We start from the raw sequence: 20,046 nt of genomic DNA, 5'->3' as shown, positions 1-20,046 counted from the left end.
TGATGTTGTAAATAACAAACATAACAAAAACTGGGCTGTTAGTAACAGGACCATGGTACCTACCAAACTCCAGGATATACTGATGGGCCTCGTCTACATAGCGAATGAGTTGCTGAAGGAAACTATAGGCAAATCGTTTCTCAATAGAAGGTGTGTCCAGTTCCAGGTCTTTGAACCCTCTAGGATGGCAAAAACAAAAAATGGAAACCAACATCTAACAAAGACTATTAGAAGGCAAGGTAAAAACAAAATATATTTTGTTAAATATCTACATACAGAGAGGTATCTTAACATTTTACATATAGCAATATACACATTTATACACAGATATAGATACATTTGCAAGGTTAGCTAATATTTTATAGCTAAAATAAATTATAAAAAATACTTTGCATATAAGAAGCTGTACTTAATAAATAAATATTACTACACAATAAGATCTTGCATTTAAAAATACAGACTGTCATTTCTGCCTAGAGATTTTGCCTAAATGATGAATGGAGACTTGACATAAAAAGTGCAGGGAACTCAATTATATGGCAGCTAAGGGCATTAATGTTTTCAACATGTATATTTTGAACACACTAAATAGAGCTCTGACATTTAAAGAGGCCACGGAGCTCATTTTCAGCATTAAATCTGACAGGGCTAATTGAATATTCAGTCTTATAACAAGTCTTATAACAGTCTTATAACAAGTCTTATAACACCTACTTATAACTGGAGTAGGTGTGCTTTTACCTGGATACAGCATAGCCATTGATCTGCAGGAACTTGAGGATGTCCTGTGCTTTTTCCCTATCCTTGGCTTTCTCTTTGGCCGTCAGTGTATCATAAGGTACCAGTAAGGGATGGTTTCCACCTCCTAAGAGGATGTCAAGATGAGAACACAGCATAGTATTTAGAAAATAATCTGAAATGAGATATGGGTGCATTTGGGCTTCCCTAGTAGCTGAGATGTAAAGAATCTGCCTGTAATTCAGGAGACCTGGGTTCAATCCCTGGGTTGGGAAGAATCCCCTAGAGAAGGGAATGGCTACCCACTCCAGTTATCTTGCCTGAAGAAGGACAAGAGGAGCCTGGCAGGCTACAGTCCATGGGGTTGCAAAGAGTCAGACACAACTGAGTGACTAACACTTTCACTACTTTCACAACAGAATTTTCACTTTCACTACAGAATTCCTGGTATCCTCTAATTATACATAGGATACATAGGACTCATCCAAGACTTTTCTCTCTAGTGCCTTTAATGGTCCAATTAATTTAGGAAACCTGTTCAAAAAAGACTATGCATATGCTTTCTAAGATGCAACTAAAGCATGAACATAAAGACACCTGTAGTATCAAGTGCCAAAGACATTTAGAGTCACACAAGAAGGAAAAAGAGGCCACATTTTCCTTCCTGCTCAAATGAACTCTGAATGCAGAGTGTACTATGCACTAAAATTTGCACAGCCGGATCCAGTAAAATTACAAGGCAGGTTTCAAGCAAAACGCTTCATTTTCTAATGCACAGAGAAAAGAGAAAAAAAATGTCTTAAATACGTAATTTTCACTATGCCTTCCAGATCAGAAAGTACTTTATCGTCTTTGTTGTTGTTGTTTAGTCACTAAGTCTGACTCTTTTGTGCCCCATGGACTTCAGCTCTCCAGGCTCCACTGTCCCTGCAATTCTCCAGGCAAGAGAACTGGAGTGGGTTGCCATTTCCTTCTTCAGGGGATCTTCCTGGTCCTGGGTCTTCTTCATTGCAGGCAGAGTCTGCCACTGAGCCACAGGGAGCCTACTTTGCAGTCACATATTTCTAAACACACAAAACTCAGATTGTTAAGGTACAAGTTGATTGCTGTTAACTATCTAAGTAGCATATGTAATTGATTGACTTGGAATTCTGGCAAGAATCTAAGTTTCTAGCATACCTCTTCTGATAAGAAATACTAAAAGCATTCTTTTAGATTTAAAAATTCTGGGAAGCATTTAAATTTTAAAAAATCTGACCAAGAGAAAACCATTTATAAAACTATACATTTTGTAAAAATGTTTGCAAAAATTATAAAAATTTCAAAAGATTGTATCCAGATGTAAAGGTCTGTTACAAGGAACACTATTAAAGTAGCAGCAAAAAGAATAGCTTGGTATGTCCCAGATTAAAAGTTTAAAAAACACATAAAGGAATATATTTTACATGAGATGCTGAAATTCCTTGAAATATAACTGCTAAGGAAACTCCAGAATAAAAATAACTGAAATGACTATTTTGTTTGAATTACAATGAAACATAAAGCCTATGAAAAGTCCAATGGGGTTAAGTCAGGAGTTCCAGAACAATCATAAATGTTGAATTGGCCCTCAAAAAAGAAATAAGCAAACAAAAGGACAAAGGAGAATATGCGATGCTCTCCTAGAGCTTGCTTGGACTGAGAGTGCCATCTACAGAAATGTAATCACGCAATGAACCTTCTGACCATTAGGTGACACTATGTGATCGCAAATGCAAGGGGCAGTCAGGCGCTACTCCACTGTTATGAAGCATATTAAGAAGCTGTCAGTTATTTTACAGTCTGATACAATTATAACTGTCAATAGACTACAACTGTTATATGATAATACTAAAAAACATTTGGGACCAGCAAGAAGGATATGGAATAAATTACTAAGCCCGCTGAGAACAAATCTGACTTCTAGCATATTTTATGAAAAAATTTATAAAGCAAATATTTAATTTAATCACCCTGCAGTTATGACCTATTTTTGAATGCAGTTCTTCATTCCTAGGGAAACTGACAACTTAATTTGTAATCCCCAATGATTTAGGGATCAGACAGTAACAGATCATTTTGGGAAAGGTAGAGAGGCAAGGGAGGTGGGGGGAAGTGGGGAAAAAAGAGACAGAGACAGGGAGAAAGAGAAAAAAGCTTAAACTTTAAAAATCCTAAGGACACAAAGGGATTCCCTTGCAGCTCCTACATTCCGCCTGCAATGTAGGAGTCTGGGGATCAGTCCCTGGGTCAGAACGATCCCTTGGAGAGGGAAATGGCAACCCACTCCAGTATTCTTGCCTGGAGAATCCCATGGAAAGAGGAGCCTGGTGGTCTACAGTCTATGGGGTCACAAGAGTCTGACACAACTTAGCAACTAAACCACCGCCAAGGACACAAAGAACCTTCAGCCTTAGATAGGGCAGATACTTAAAGTCAGCCAGCAGACTTGAAATTATGTCCTTTGCTGTGCCACTTAGCTAAAGGGAGTGGACTACCTTGATCTGGCCCATTTATAAAAGATACTGTGTGGAAGGGAAGTAAAGAAACTAGCTTACACTTGAGAGGTGAATAAATGTTTAGTAATTTCTAGGACTCTGCCTCAAACATACAGCACCGACCGAGTGCATTCATTCATGCTAAAGGGTCAAAACTGCTTGATACCTCTGCTTTTCTTGGCTTCATGACAGATCAGAGCCCAAAATATGTGTTAGTAGGAAACAAAGAATAAAAAGGAATGCCAGATGTTTCCATTTTTCACTAATTGGGGAGCATAGATAAAATTTCTTGGACTTTCACTCCTTTATTCTATTCCTGATATACTCCTTAAACGGCCTGGTTTCCCCCAACTCTGCTAGATTCTTCAAGGAGGTTGGGAAAGCACTAAGGAATAGACAACCTGGGAGAGCAGAAGAGGAAACTTTCTCCAGATTTCTCTAAAGTGGATCCGTCTTCTGTACATAGATGTAGGGATGATAAAAAGGGCCCTGGATGGGGCCGAAAGAAAAGTGGGCGGCTTCAACACTGATCTTAATTGCCCAGGTGTCTGAAAGACTAAAGGGGTATTTCAAGTTGTTTCCTTATTATCTCTCTCAAACATCACACACACACACACACACACACACACACACACCCCATCACCATGCCCTCCCCAAGAGCTACATGCAGTAGGTGACAGGCCCCTGGTACACTTCCACCCAGATCTTCTTAAAAACAGAAGTAGAGTTGTCAAGACATGAGTTGGCTTTCTCCAGGAGAGAGACAAAGTGGAGAAAATACACCTGGAGTTTCTGTCCTAAAACTGTCCCACAGTCTCAAGCCTCTCTGGTTCCAAGACTCATTTCTCCCTTCTATCAGCCGCAATACTTAAAAGCCAAGATCCAGTGCTCTGCATTTCAACACCTCTCCTACTAGTCTGCTGTTTTAATGCTAAACAACTCACTGTCTCCTTTGAAAGGAGTAAGAATACTAATTTTGCCACCTCATCTTTTACCCTTTGCTGTAACCATGTTCGTCTTTCCACACAATGAATTTGAATCAAGACAAGCTGGATGCAGAGGTACGGATGCCTCATTTACAAGTGATGTCCTTCAAAGAAAACACTGATGGTAGGGCACTTAATGGCTGGCTCAGAAATTACAGGATAATGATGACTGTAGCGCACTTACTTAGAAGGAAGTAGTAAGATAGCTGCTTATTACTTTTTTTTTTAATTGGCGTATAGTTGATTTACAATGTTATGTTCATTTCTGCTGTATAATGAAGTCAATCATCTATGTGTGTGTGTGTGTGTGTGTGTGTATACACACATACATATACCCTCCCTCTTGGACCTGCCTCTTACCCTCCCATCCCACCACTCTAGATAATCACAGAACACCAAGCTGAGCTCCCAGCAGTATACAGCAGTTTCTCACTAGCTATCTATTTTGAAGTGAAGTGAAGTGAAAGTTGCTCAGTCTTGTCTGACTCTTTGTGACCTCATGGACTATATATAGCCCATGGAATTCTCCAGGACAGAATACTGGAGTGGGTAGCCTTTCCCTTCAGGGAATCTTCCCAACGCAGGGACTGAACCCAAGTCTTCCACAAAGAATCTGAGGGCAGATTCTTTACCAGCTGAGCCACAAGGGAAGCCCAGCTATCTATTTTACATATAGTCTGATTAATTACTTTTAATCATAACCAAACCATAGTAATTGAAACATACTTGGAAAAGAAAAACTAAATTTGTCATGTAATTTGCACATGGAACAAAGAGTAACTTTGTTAACTAGTTATGTGGACAATGCCCCAAGAACTTTACTAAGTGAAAATACTGTGACTCTGCTCTCCACCCATCCTTCTATCTATTCATACATCTATCTGTCAACCAAAGAGCTGATCATTCATTTTACAAACATTTATAGGATGTTTCTAGAAAAATGGGCCTAGCCCTAAGCCAAATTCTGGAAGAGGCAATTTTGGTACATGAAATTCTCTCTGTTCATTCCTATGACCACTTTTAATTTGTGTGATTCTGTTTCCCAGTGCTTAGTACCTGGTACTATCCTCCAATGAAACCTATTCCTTTCATTATGACATATTCTCACTCTTCAAAATGATCTTCCTCCATACTTTTACCTATATCAATAAGTAAGAAATAGAGCTTCCTGGTATCCAGAGCTATACAATAAGGATGACAAAAATCATAAAAGTTACAGCCCTGAGCTTGAATTATATTTTCATTGGGGAAAAGAAACCCACATAGAAGATAATAAGAGAACACACACAAACATAAACAATATGCATATAATCTAATGCTGAATAAATAACAATGAAAGAGATGATCAGTACAAGATGCATGTAACTGAACAAAATATTTATGCAAATATTACATACTTATTTTTGAGAAATATAATTTTCTTAATAAATTAAGAAAAGATTTTAGAAATGACTAAGGGAATATTAGGTCATTTTAGTATTCAACAAAAACAGCAGGAAAGGGCAAGCAAAGGCATGTAAGAGACAGTACACAACTGGACTGAACAAAACAATGAGGCCGAGGATAGGAGATACAATGAAATAAGAGAAATATTTAGGCTGGGGTGGAATCATTGAAGGAGATCTAATTAATTAAAAGGATGAGAAATATAGATATCTACAGGCTAAAATGGACAAGAGAGACCATTTGATGGGCCATCAAAATTCTGAGACATCAGGAACTATATATTAGCAATAAGGAATCAGGAAATAGCATTTCCACCTTGAAACTATTATAACTATATTTGAACCATTCTAATAAACTAAAGATATAATGAGCTCTTGTGCCAAAAAGACTACTTTATCCTTATCGTACGTTCATAGACTCAACCTCTGGTCATTTTTTAACAAGGATTTTTAAAAATATTACCTTTGGCCTCCAGTTCCAGTTTCTTTTTCTTTGCCCATATATTATGGTAGTTTTCAGCCATCATTTCTGCCATAGCCTTAAACAAACAAAATATTTTGCAACTAAGTTATACTTTAAAAGGATACTAGAAAAAGATAATTTTGGTTTCCAATATGTAATAACAAACATGTTTTAAATGAGTAAATTATAGTGTGTTAGTGCTAAAATACATCTAAAAGAAAATTATTTATAATCTGAAATTTCAAAGGTTTCTAATGATCTGTGAAATTATAAAGTAGTAAATAGCCAGAGATGATTCGATGGGAAAGGTCATTGTTCTTTGAAATGTTTAAAGACACGTGTTTTATTAATTTAATAATGAAACTTCAAACTAGCTACGGACTTTAAAAATATGTCCATTTACAAGTTCTTATTTCAATTTCTAAAGCTTTACAAGATGATTAAACCTTGCTGAATAAACACTGAACACAGGGAACATCCAATGAACAGATTGAATGAATGTCTGTCCCAATCTAGGTGAGAGACCTTGGAGGCTCATTAACTTTTTCTGTGGCCTTTGGACTTTGACAAGATTACCTCTAAGATTCCTTTCACTTAAGACAAGTTTACTATGTCATTTTAACACATTCATACCAGAAAATGACAAAAGGGAAGCCCAAGATTTAATAATCTTAGATTTTTATCTTTGTATACTTACTTCTCTTAGAATGATACTAACAATGCCAATGTCATTGTGTGATCATTATATTGACCTGTCAACTTATGTCCTGTGGTAACAAATTTTATCTTTTCACTCAAATCAGGCATTTCACAGTAGGCTCCTTGTTGACAAAAGAGAACTATGGCAGCAGCAAGCAAAATGTTGTCAGTTTGGTTAAATAAACAACTTATGGAGAAGACTCTTGAGAGTCCCTTGGACTGCAAAGAGATCCAACCAGTCCATCCTAAAGGAGACCAGATCTGGGTGTTCATTGGAAGGACTGATGTTGAAGCTGAAACTCCAATACTTTGGCCACCTGATGCGAAAAGCTGACGCATTGGAAAAGACCCTGACGCTGGGAAAGACTGAGGGCAGGAGGAGAAGGGGACGACAGAGGAAGAGGATGGCATCACTGATTAAATGGACATGGGTTTGGGGGGAGTCTGGGAGTCGGTGATGGACAGGGAGGCCTGGTGTGCTGCAGTTCATGGGGTCGCAAAGAGTCGGACACGACTGAGTGACTGAACTGAACTGAACAGCAGTCTCCAACATTTTTGGCAGCAGGGACTGGTTTCATGGAAGAAATTTTTCCATAGACTCAGGGGGTTCAGGATGATTTAAGCTCAATACATTTACTGTGTACTTTATTTCTATTATTATTATATCAGCTCCACCTCTGATCATCAGGCATTAGATCCCACAGGATGGAGACCTCCAACTTATAACACATATTTTTTCATGAGTAATTAAAATGATCTTTGAGCATTATAAATTACTGATTTAGTTTCTTCTTCTTCTATATAATTATATAAGGGTTTTAATAAATAGATATGATCTTTAAAGAAAATATATTATTTGAAGGAAACACCCTGAAAAAGTTCTATCAACTATCACAGCATTAAAAGCTTAGGGTACATAATCAATAAATTCCACGGACCTTCTCTATGATCAGTACATTCAATAATTCATGCTGTAAAATACATGCAGGAAATGCATGTATACTTTTTAAAAATGAAATTTGCAGAGTATTTTTAAAAGTACTCACGTGCAGATCTCTGGATAGTGTAACATTGCTCATGTCAATGGCTCGTGGGCTGTACCCATGGGCGGCATCTACAGAAACCTAGGTAATTTACAACAAATAACATCTCATGAGAAAACCCAGTGGAGAGAGATTTAAGAGTTACCATGAAAATATAAGGCAAGTAAATTCTCAAATGCACCATCTCCTCAGATAAAATGGGCTATAGCTAAACAAGCAGATTTTGCAAATGTTATCTAGCAGATTAAATTATATTTGGGTGTCTGACAATTATTTCAGGTTGAATAATACATCCCAATATCTTAGGGTCTGCCAATCCAAAGAGTTAATGCTCGGGATGTGCACAATTCTGAAATATTACTCAAGTCAAAGGATAATTGATTTCTTGAGTTTCTTATAAATTCTTATCAGCTGTAGTGAAATTTACTTCTCCTCACACAAATACTAGCTAATAAGAGGTCAGTATTTATAAATGTCTTTATAGGCCAAATAGCAAAGCCTCAGGAAAGCAACCATTCCAAAGAGGACGGTGACTCAGGATCACCTTTGTAAACCAAAATTGTGCCTAACACAAAATCTAAAATCAAAAGCATTATCTGCTCCTTGCTACCACCCCGCCCAGTACTAACCTCATTTCACATACCATACCCAACCAGGTTGCCCAGTCCAGACCCATGGCAACCACCTCTGATTATTCCTCCTCAATTGCTATTATGGATCAGTCACAAAATTCCATCTCTTCTACCACAAAAACATCTCTGCTATACAACCGCTTCCCTCCATAACCACTGTCTTTGCTCTAACTTAGATATTTAATGTTTTTGTTTTGTGGGATGTATACAACTTCTTCTAAGGAGTTTCTTTCAGCCTTCTATCTCCCCTTTCTCTGATTCCTTCTCTACTCTATTGTAAGAAATATACTTCCAAAAATATTTATTGTGTTATTCCCTGAGTTATAAGCCTTTCCACAGCGCAGTAAAAATCTGCAGGCCTGGACTAAGTCGTATTTGTCTTAGTATTCCCAGAGTCTGGCACAGGCCATCTTTCATCAAATTAGGATTATAAAATGATTGCCAATCTCACAGATATTGAGATAGAGCAATCATATGTCTTACAACTAATAAAAAAGTATTAGACTCTCTGCAACTTTTGTTGAATAAATGAATAAAATACAGCTGATGTCGATAACATTATTTGTTCCTAAAATAAAATTCTTAGTATTTAATATCCTCTTAGACCATGTTGCTTATATAACTGAAACGTATATCCTCTTGGTTTTACATTGAATTATTGAGACTGATTTAAAGAATGCAAGTAGACATCTCTCTATTCAGAGAGAGATTCTTTTAAAAGTTTTCATCACCTGTTTCTCCTCTTTATATATGCAGAAATCAGAAGACTGGCCAATTTCTTCTATAATCTCAAGTTACCTGGAATATGTACCCATTCAGAATTTAATTAACTCTAGTCTTCTTAGCAATAATAATAACAACAAATAACAATCACCATGTGAATGGTTATATATAAAGCATATAGATTATTTCATTCAAGTTTTAGAACAACTTTGAAAAGGAGATATTGCTATTTGCCACTTTAAAATGAGAAAGAAAGTGATTCAGAATAATTAAATAATTTTAATGACCATCATGTGAATAGTAAACAGCAGAATCAAGGTTTTAAATTAATTATATCTGATTCCAAAGCACTTCTCAAATATCTTAAAATGGCCCCCTGTGTCCTGCCTGATTTGGCTCCTGAGACCTCTCCTCCCATCTTGCTGTTGGTCCCTAGCTCCAACTTTACTGCATTCCTTGCTGTTTCTCACAAAGTCAGGCTACTCCCACACCTCAGAGCATGCGCATGACTTGTCACATTCTTCCCCTGGATATGTCTAACTCTCCCAACTCTATTCAATTTATCTTCTCCATGAAATCTATTCTGATAACACCATATACAATTGCAACTCATCCCCACAGGTTATTCAGCTCCCTCCTCTACACTCATAATCTGCCTTTCCATGCAGGTTTCTTTTTCCAAAATATTGATCATATTGTGATATAACATGTAATTTACTTAAATCTATTGTTTACTTTCCCCATAAGCAGGAAACTCCGTGAGAGCAGAGGTGTTTGTCTATGTTGTTCAGGGAACTATCTGAAAAGCTTAGGACAGTGCATGGAACATAGAAGGTGCTCACGAAATATCTACTGAAAGAATGAATGAATCATTCCTCTATCCTAGCCTATATTTTAGTTCAAGATAGGTAACAAAGCACAAGCTGGAATCAACATTGCCAGGAGAAATATCAATAACCTCAAATATGCAGATGACACCACACTTATGGCAGAAAGTGAAGAACTAAAGAGCCTCTTCATGAAAGTGAAAGAGGAGAGTGAAAACGTTGGCTTAAAACTCAACATTCAGAAAACTAAGATCACGGCATCCAGTCCCATTGTTTCATGGCAAATAGATGGGGAAACAATGGAAATAGTGACAGACTTCATTTTTGGGGGGCACAAAAATCACTGCAGATGGTGACTGCAGCCATGAAATTAAAAGACACTTGCCCCTTGGAAGAAAAGTTATGACCAACCTAAACAGAATATTAAAAAGCAGAAACATTACTTTGCCAACAAATGTCTGTCTAGTCAAAGCTATGATTTTTCCAATAGTCATGTATGGATGTGAGAGCTGGACTCTAAAGAAAGCTGAGCACCGAGGAATTGATGCTTTTGAACTGCGGTATTGGAGAAGAGTCTTCAGAGTCCCTTGGACAGCAAGGAGATCCAACCAGTCCATCCTAGAGGAAATCAGTCCTGAATATTCATTGGAAGGACTGATGCTGAAGCTGAAACTCCAATACCTTGGCCACCTGATGCGAAGAACTGACTCACTTGAAAAGACCCTGATGCTGGGAAAGATTGAAGGCGGGAGGAGAAGGGGACGACAGAGGATGAGATGGTTGGATGGCATCACCGACTCAATGGACGTGAGTTTGAGTAAACTCCAGGGGTTGGTGATGGATAGGGAGGCCTGGCATGCTGCAGTCCATGGGGTCACAAAGGGTTGGATACGACTGAGTGACTGAACTGAACTGAACTGAGGTAACAAATTTTACTCATCCTCTTCTCCTTCTTAGGTTAGAAGCTTATTTTTAAAATTTGTTTAAATAATGTATATTCTATATGCGTGATAAAAACCAGATACAAGAAAATAAAATTGGGGCTAAAAAGTAACTATTAAGAGCCTATGGAATACACCTTAAATTGCCAGAAATGTCCTCCTTTTCTGCTGATGTGACTATCAAGTCAAAATTCACCAGTTTAGCACCTCGAATCAGATCTCCCCACTTCTAATTCTGTCAGCATTTTTACACTCATTCTTTTTTATTTTATTAATGTATAATTGATTTACAATGTGGCACTAATTTTGCTGTGCAACAGTGATTCAGTTACACACACACACATTTATATATATTCTTTGTTCACATTCTTTTCCATTATAGCTTATCCCAGGATACTGAGGATAGTTCCCTGTGCTGCACAGTAGGACTGTGCTGTTTATCCATCCTGTCTGTGTATAATAGTTTGCATCTGTTAGTGCAAACTCGCAGTCCTTCCCTTTCCCACTCCTTCACCTTGGCAACCACAAATCTATTCTCTATGTTTGCACATCTGTTTCTGTTTAATAGATAAGTTGATTTGTGTCATATTTTATTGATAGATTCTACATATAGGTATTGGAGAAGGCAATGGCACCCCACTCCAGTACTCTTGCCTGGAAAATCCCATGGACAGAGGAGCCTGGTAGGCTGCAGTCCATGGGGTCGCTAAGAGTCGGACACGACTGAATGACTTCACTTTCACTTTTCACTTTCATGCATTGGAGAAGGAAATGGCAACCCACTCCAGTGTTCTTGCCTGGAGAACCCCAGGGATGGGGGAACCAGGTGGGCTGCTGTCTATGGGGTCGCACAGAGTCGGACACGACTGAAGTGATGCAGCAGCAGCACATATAGGTCTACACTCTATTCTATATTCTATCAAGTTATTGGCTTTGTCTATGCCCATATATTATCTTAATATGCAAATTATAAAACTGTAATTGAGTAGTACATTTCCTGAAATCATGCTTACAATGATCATAAGGTCCAATGTTGACTGCAATATATGCTCACCACACTTTTAAGTGATTTGTAAGCATTACGATGCAATCCTCACAATAATCTTGTAAATTAGATGCTCTTTGCTGTTTTATTTTTAAAAGGAGAAAACTGCAGCATAGAAAGGTTAAGCAGTATGCCCAAGCTCATAAAAAAGCTATCTACTCAACAGCGAGGCCAGGATTTCAAACCCAGATCTTGCTGAGTTAAATACAGGCCACTTCTGCCTTGCAGAGACAGTGCTGAGTCCCAGCAGAAATAAATGAAGCGTACTGGCTCAGAATCATGTCAACAAGTGATCTCAATTCATCCAAGTATATAGTCCTTAATATAAAGTGATGCCATCAAAAGTGTTCCTTAATTTATTCAAGAGTGTACCTATTACATAATAGAAAATATCTTTATAATCACACGGGAAATCAATACAGGAGAGAAGAACGACATTAAGAAGCTTGGCAAGATGATAACTGAAAAAGATGATAATACTGTAACATTAGTAATTAAGAAATGATAATCCATTTTAACATTTCAAATTATATTGGATTATGTTTCAATAATGTTAGGGTGAAAATAATGACAAGGATTATAAATATATTTGCAGAATTTGCTGCTTTCTGTTTCTGACACTGATAGAAATATTCTTTCTTTACTAAAAGTCAAAGTACCACAAACACAAACAAGCTCTTTTATTTACCTTTGAAAAAATGCTTCCTGACATTAAAAATATGTAAATAATAATGGTAATCATGAGTTACCATCTACTGAGGTAAACAGATTAAGTAATATGCCCAGCAGTTTATTTCTACAGAGTGGAAGTCCCAGGATTGAAGCCTACCTCTAGGGCTGTCCCTCTTAATCCATACATCTAGCATAGGCACCTCCTAATATTTTTGAATGACACAGGGGGTTTAACAATATATGTCATATATCACACATGTCACTGAAAATCAGTAAGACTTAAGTGATGGTTATATGGGTATCATATAAAATCATATTTATTGAGGGCTTAATGGGCACTGAAAACTACATTACGAGCTAAAGGGGAAGTAAGGAAAAAAGGAAATAAACACAACATAGCATTTTTTAGCACTCTCGAGAAAAGTTTAATTCAGCAAAACAATGAATTTTCCTGGGGTTAAAGAAAAAGGTAATCCTTTTCTGACAATGGATTGGTTATAGTTTATACCTTATAATTTACAGAGTCTGTAATGACTTTCAGTGTTTTAGAATCAGTTTCTTAAATCTGGGGTAAGATTTTACATCTGACATGATCCAGAACCATTTTGGAGCTTGTTATGTTTCATCATCAGTTACCGTTTTTGTTTATTTTTTTTTCAGGGGTGTTTGCAAAAGTATGCAACCCATCAGTTACTTTAATCTTCAGGTGAGCATGGCTAAAACCATAGAATGGCCCTTTGCTTCTCTTCCTTTGCTGGTATTCCAGAAATACTCTAGAGACAGGACAGGGAGAGGCTAATTAGCAGTTGGCCCTACCCACTCTGACACCAGCGGTGAGAAAATATCTGGCAAAGGCAGCAACAAGAGAATGGAGTTCCCCTCATTCTGCTGCAGCCCCTCCCTTGCCTTCTCTGCGCTATGCTCCAGCATGCTATATAGGCCCAGTTTTTTCTGGCTAAGAGAAGGTCTTTTTTCTTATCTGCCTTCTACCATTTCTACTCTTTAGTACTGGCTCACAGAATTGGGACCATTATTATTTCAAAGGGCATGCTCTCATTCAACACATGCAGTTTTAAATTAGAGCCCATAATTTTTGCTATCAAGAGTGGGGGAGAATTTATGTTTCCTGGCAAAGCTTCACATCACTTCCATTATGTAATAATTTCCTTATTTCCTATACAATTTAGAGGGGGAAAAAAAATAAAAACCCAGATAATTCCATTCTCTGCACTCTGAGTACCTTGTATGTATCACTAGCCTAAATCTTATCATTGGAGTAGGTTTAACCTGATTGTCTCTGACACCAAACTGTGAGTCTTTTGGAACAGAATCAGATCTTATTATCTTTATATTCCTATGGCCCAGGACTCAGTTTGTGCTCAATATTTGTTTAAACAGATTAAAACAAAATGGAATTTAGTTAGAAATATGTGCAATCATGATAACAGGAAAAGTATGCTTTTACAAACTTCTATGTTCATGATACTTAAGAGAATTTGATGTAAAATATGCACCTGGGCTACCAGATGGTGCTAGTTGTGAAGAATCTGCCTGCAAATGCAGGAGACACAAGAGACCCAGGTTCAATCCCTGGGTCAGGAAGATCTCCTAGAAATGGAAATGGCACCCCACTCCAGTATTCTTGCCTGGAAAATTGCATGGGCAGAAGAGTCGGTTGGGCTACATTCCACAGGGCCACAAACAGTCAAACATGACTGAGTGACTGAGTAGAGTAGGCCCAAATCAGAACTTAAATCTATTTAACAGTATATTTCAAATGTGAAGTCTGTGAAACACATGCTTTGAGTGTCTTCATTTTCTTTCTTCAAAAATGTTATCAATATAAATGGCAACAAAAAACACAATATTTTGGCTAAACCAAATATAGTAACCCAAGCAGTTTGAAAGGGACAAGGTCAGGTTTAGCTCCTAGGAGAAATCAAAGAGCCAGCTGGTATCTGGTCAAGGAGAGGTTCTCTTCCAACAACAAAGAGACAACTCTACACATGGACATCACCAGATGGTCAATACCAAAATAAGATTGATTAAATTCTTTGCAGAAGATGGAGAAGCTCTATATAGTCAACAAAAACAAGACCTGGAGCTGACTGTGGCTCATATCATGCTGCTGCTGCTGCTAAGTCGCTTCAGTGATGTCTGACTCTGTGCAACCCCATAGATGGCAGCCCACCAGGCTCCCCCATCCCTGGGATTCTCCAGGCAAGAACACTGGAGTGGGCTGCCATTTCCTTCTCCAATGCATGAAAGTGAAAACTGAAAGTGAAGTCGCTCAGTCATGTCCAACTCTTAGCAACCACATGGACTACAGCCCACCAGGCCCTCCGTCCATGGGATTTTCCAGGCAAGAGTACTGGAGTGGGGTGCCACTGCCTTCTCCGGCTCATATCATGAGACCTTATTAAAAAATTCAGACTTAAATTGAAGAAAGTAGGGAAAATCACTCAAGCCATTCAGGTATCACCTAAATCAAATCCCTTATGATTATACAGTAGAAGTGACAAACAGATTCAAAGGATTAGATCTGATAGACAGCGCCTGAAGAACTGTGGATGGAGTTTCATAACACTGTACAAGAGGCAGTGACAAAAACCATTCCAAAGAAAAAGAAATGCAAGAAGGCAAAGTGTTTGGTACTTTGCCAACAAAGGTCCATATAATCAAAGCTATGGTTTTTCCAGTAGCCATGTATGGATGAGAGAGCTGGCCCATAAAGAAGGTTGAGTGCTGAAGAATTGGTGCTCTCAAACTGTGGTGCTGGAGAAGACTCTTGAAAGTCCCCTGAACAGCAAGGAAATCAACCCAGAAGATTTGGAAGGACTGATGCTGAAGCTGAAGCTCCAATACTCTGGCCACCTGAGGCAAAGAGCTGACTCACTGGAAAAGACCCTGATGCTGGGAAAGATTGAGGGCAGGAGGAGAAGTGGGAGACACAGGATAAGATGGTTGGATGGCATCACTGACTCAATGGACACGACTTTGAGCAAACGCTGGAATATAGTGAAGGACAAGGAAGCCTGGTACGGTGCAGTCCATGGGATTGCAAAGAGTCGGACACAGCCTAGCAACTCAGCAACAACAAAGGTTCTCAAGATCAAGGCTGTCCTTTCTGTGCCCTCTTGAGCACAGAAGCCCCACAGCCACGCTCTGCTCAGTTGACTGACTTCCTTGACTCGGCCCACTAACAGTGTGCTCTTTCATTCCTGCTGTGCCTGTCCAGTTGTATATCTTCCCTTTGCAAGTACATCCATGGAAGCTTTAGATCCAGATCACTACTGTCTGACCACTCCACTAGCCCCTAAGAACCAATCTGCAGTTCTTATTGGCAAGGAGACAAAACCTTAATAGACAACCTAATTGTAGGTAAGGAACTCACTTATTAACATACCTTCAAGACTTTATCACCAGGTACTCCTTTATATACCATCAGGAGAAGTACAGCCTGACAGATAAACTCCAAGGCCTAAGCTTACTTAAAGAAAAAGTAGACTTTCTAAACTTTATATTAGTCTTCAGAATTTTCAAATGAGTTGTTGTGGAAAACACAATAATTAAATGAAATACTCAAATTATTTTAAAATGACACAAACATCACTGTGATATTTACCTGACTTGTCTGAGAAATACGACGAGTACGGTTATAAAGGGCCATGCTGTCTCCCTCTCGGGTCCTTTCAATTCTCCATCCCCAAGCCAGCATAGTTTTTAAAGATTCTTTGATTGGCCAGCGATAAATTTCTTTTTCCTAGAAAGAAAAAAAAAAAGATAAAAGGATGGCATATTATGAACCTATATAAAAGTTTAAAATATTTAATTCTTTGTTCTGAAATACTCTACCTTCACCTAAACATTTTTGATTACCACTGTTTATTTAAAAATATAAAAGGAAAGTAACAATTCTGAACAGCAGAGTGTGAGCTGAAATCTAGTTTGACTAAGGCTGCTAAGAGGGATCCTGGCTTACTATAGCATGAGGTTAATTTTCTTTAGTTTCCCTAGAAAGCAGGATCGCTATTAGGAAAAAGTTCCAGATTGTATGACATGTGCTTGATGGCTTTTCTACAATCTGAATAAACAGAGAAGTAACTTATTCTATAAGCAGGGAGCCAGAAAATCCTTTACAGTTCATTTGTTAAGATACTGCTTTTCCCCCAACAGAAGTAAAGTACATGAAAACATAAATAATAAAAATATTAAAATATATTACTTCATTATAACTTAACAAAAGACTCTAGATTGATAAGAATATTTTCTAAAGTTCTTAAATATATAGGAGAGGAATAAAATTTTTTTTTAAAAACAAGAATATTACATAGGAAGGAGAATAACCAGTTAAATACTGACAGAAAATGGGATTATGAAGAAAAAGACAGAAGACAAAAAAAATGTAAAAAGGAGACCTTTGAGAAGACATTTTAATAAGAAATTTACATAGCAAAAACTTCCACCCCCAAATTAAAGCTATGTAAACTTAAAAAAAGTCACCTTTTCAGATAATAGTTTATATGGCTTCATTAATGGTTGAACTTTAGATGAGTCTGAATATATTTCTCCATAAATCCATCCATTTGCCAACTAAAAAAAATCAAAATTGTTTTACATGCATTAATTTTAGAGTGTAGGTGTGCATGTGTTTAAGTATGTACTCGATAAATCTAAAATCAACCAAGATAAGCATTAAGGTTTGAACTTTTATCCAGTATAAGTCAATATAAAGATTTTCATCTTAGTCAATACTATTTTGAGTAATCACCTGGAACAATTTTTGTTTGTTTGTTTCTCAGACCAATTTTGTTTGTTTGTTTGTTTCCCTGCAGCCTCTATAGGGAAAGTGGTGAGTCGTAACTACTGGACCACCCGGGAATTTCCTGGAATACATTTTTTTTATGCAGAGATGAATATTATCCAGCCTTCCTTAGACAGATCTGTGATTATGTCAATCGCCCTCCCCTAGGAGGAAGCTACAGGCTGCACAGCCAATGTGATATTCATTTTAGCTCATCATGTTTAACTAAGGACCTCAACCTGTGACACATGTATGTGAGACACTCATTTTAATCTGAAGTAGATGTTTAATTTGGAAGCCTCCTTAAATACTGCTATTTGTTTTGCTATTCCTATGTTCAACGACCTATCAACACATTCGTCCCACATGCTTTTGCCCATATAATTTGGCACACTTCACTGTTTCCCTGTATGTCTATGGAATCTGAGTAACTAGGCTGAAACAGCTCAGGACCGCTTTCCTGTAAACTTCCTCTCCATCACCACCCCCCAACAGCTTAGTATCTAATAGCGTCTTTAAATAGGGCAGATACTTTACTCTTACTGACTTACCTACTAACATGGTTAAATTACTGAACAAAGAATAAGTCATGTGCTTAACAAAACAAAAATGGGGTTTCTTAGAAGAAGGAAGGGACTGGTTGGCCAGAGCAAGGATTGAAACTGGGTAATACTGAATTGCCACGTAACACAAACATCTTTTGGAACCATTGCTGTTTGATTTTCCCTTCAGCAAAGCAGTATATCGTCATTTTAGATTCCTGCATCATCTCAACTTAATTTCTCTGACAAACCTATTTTAACCATCTTCTTTCAAGTTTTACTAGGCTCAACTGAAATGTGACCACTGTGCACGATGTTTCCTCTAGAAAAAAATCTCATAAAAGTATGTAGGACTTATGTCAGACATTGGGGCTACTTAGTTATCTCATTCAAGTCGCTCCTCTTTTATCAACAATGCAAATAAAACATGCCATCTTGCCCTGTAAGGGAAGTGAAGATCTACTTAGTGATAAGAGATGCAACTGAAGACAAGAAGATGTAAATAATTACTAAATTCTGATTAAAAATTTTCAAGATCGTTTTGTAATGTAAAATTACACATAAAAGGTAAAGTTTTCTTAAAAGATTTCTGGATGCAGAGTCACTATGTCTTACTGAATTTGTCTTCCCGAGTTTATTTTTGTGTATGATGTTAGAAGGTGTTCTAATTTTATTCATTTACATGCAGCTGTCCAGTTTTCCCAGCACCATTTATTGAAGAGGCTGTCTTTGCCCCATTGTATTCTTGCCTCTATGGTCAAAAATAAGGTACCCATAGGTGCATGGGTTTATTTCTGGGCTTTCTATCTTGTTCCATTGGTCTATATTTCTGGTTTTGTGCCAGTACCATATTGTCTTGATGACTGTAGCTTTGTAGTATAATCGGAAATCAGGAAGGTTGATTCTTCCAGCTCCATTCTTCTTTCTCAACACTGCTTTGGCTACTGGGGTCTTTTGTGTTTCCATATGAATTGTGAAATTTTTTGTTCTAGTTCTGTGAAAAATGCCATTGGTAATTTGACAGGGATTGCACTGAATCTGTAGATGGCATTTGGTAGTATAGTCATTTTCACAGTATTTATTCTTCCTACCCAGGAACATGGAATATCTCTTCATCTGTTTATGTCATTTTTGATTTCTTTCATTAGTGTCTTATAATTTTCTGTGTACAGTTCTTTTGTCACCTTATATAAGTTTATTCCTAGATATTTAATTCTTTTTGTTGCAATGGTGAATGGGATTGACTCCTTAAGTTTTCCTTCTGATTTTTCATTGTTAGTATATAGAAATGCAAGTCATTTCTGTGTATTTATTTTGCAACTTTGCTAAATTCACTGATTAGCTCTAGTAATATTTTGATACTATCTTCAGAGTTTTCTTCTTCTCTTGACTTTCCTGGTGGCTCAGATGGTAAAGTGTCTGTCTACAATGCGGGAGACCTGGGTTCGATTCCTGAATCGAGAAGATCCTCTGGAGAAGGAAATGGCCACCCACTCCAGTACTCTTGCCTGGAGAATCCCATGGACGGAGGAGTGTGGTAGGCTATAGTCCATGGGGTTGCAAAAAGTCGGACATGACTGAGCTACTTCACTGTCTTTAGAGTTTTCTATGTACAGTATCATGTCATCTGCAAACAGTGAGAGCTTTACTTCTTCTTTTCTGATCTAGATTAATTTTTCTTCTCTGATTGCTGTAGCTAGGACTTCCAGACCTATGTTGCATAATAGTGGTGAAAGTGGACACCCTTGTCTTAATCTTAGGGGGGAATGCTTTCAGTTTTTCACCATTGAGAATAATGTTTGCTGTAGGCTTATCATATATGGCCTTTACTATGTTGAGGTAGGTTCCTTCTATGCCCATTTTTTGAAGTTTTCATTATAAATGGGTGCTGAATTTTGTCAAAGGCTTTTTTCTGCATCTGTTGAGATGATCATATGGTTTTTATCTTCAATTTGTTAATATGGTGTATC

At 37.6% G+C, this 20,046-nt stretch overlaps 1 protein-coding gene across 1 annotated transcript in view; it reads right to left on the bottom strand.

Moving 5' to 3' along the window:
* Positions 1 to 20,046, bottom strand: part of RYR2 (ryanodine receptor 2) — a 764,447-nt gene that overhangs the window by 185,401 nt on the left and 559,000 nt on the right. Inside the window, exons 57-62 of the mRNA XM_055589046.1 lie at positions 17,234 to 17,323; positions 16,356 to 16,493; positions 7,894 to 7,971; positions 6,149 to 6,224; positions 742 to 865; positions 64 to 179 (exon numbers count right to left, since the gene is read on the bottom strand). Of these exons, the coding sequence (XP_055445021.1) occupies positions 64 to 179; positions 742 to 865; positions 6,149 to 6,224; positions 7,894 to 7,971; positions 16,356 to 16,493; positions 17,234 to 17,323 (622 nt within the window). The remainder of the gene's footprint in view (positions 1 to 63; positions 180 to 741; positions 866 to 6,148; positions 6,225 to 7,893; positions 7,972 to 16,355; positions 16,494 to 17,233; positions 17,324 to 20,046) is intronic.

Source organism: Bubalus kerabau, chromosome 1, assembly GCF_029407905.1.
Source record: "Bubalus kerabau isolate K-KA32 ecotype Philippines breed swamp buffalo chromosome 1, PCC_UOA_SB_1v2, whole genome shotgun sequence".
NCBI lineage: Eukaryota > Metazoa > Chordata > Mammalia > Artiodactyla > Bovidae > Bubalus > Bubalus kerabau.
This window is presented reverse-complemented; position numbering and strand designations above follow the sequence as displayed.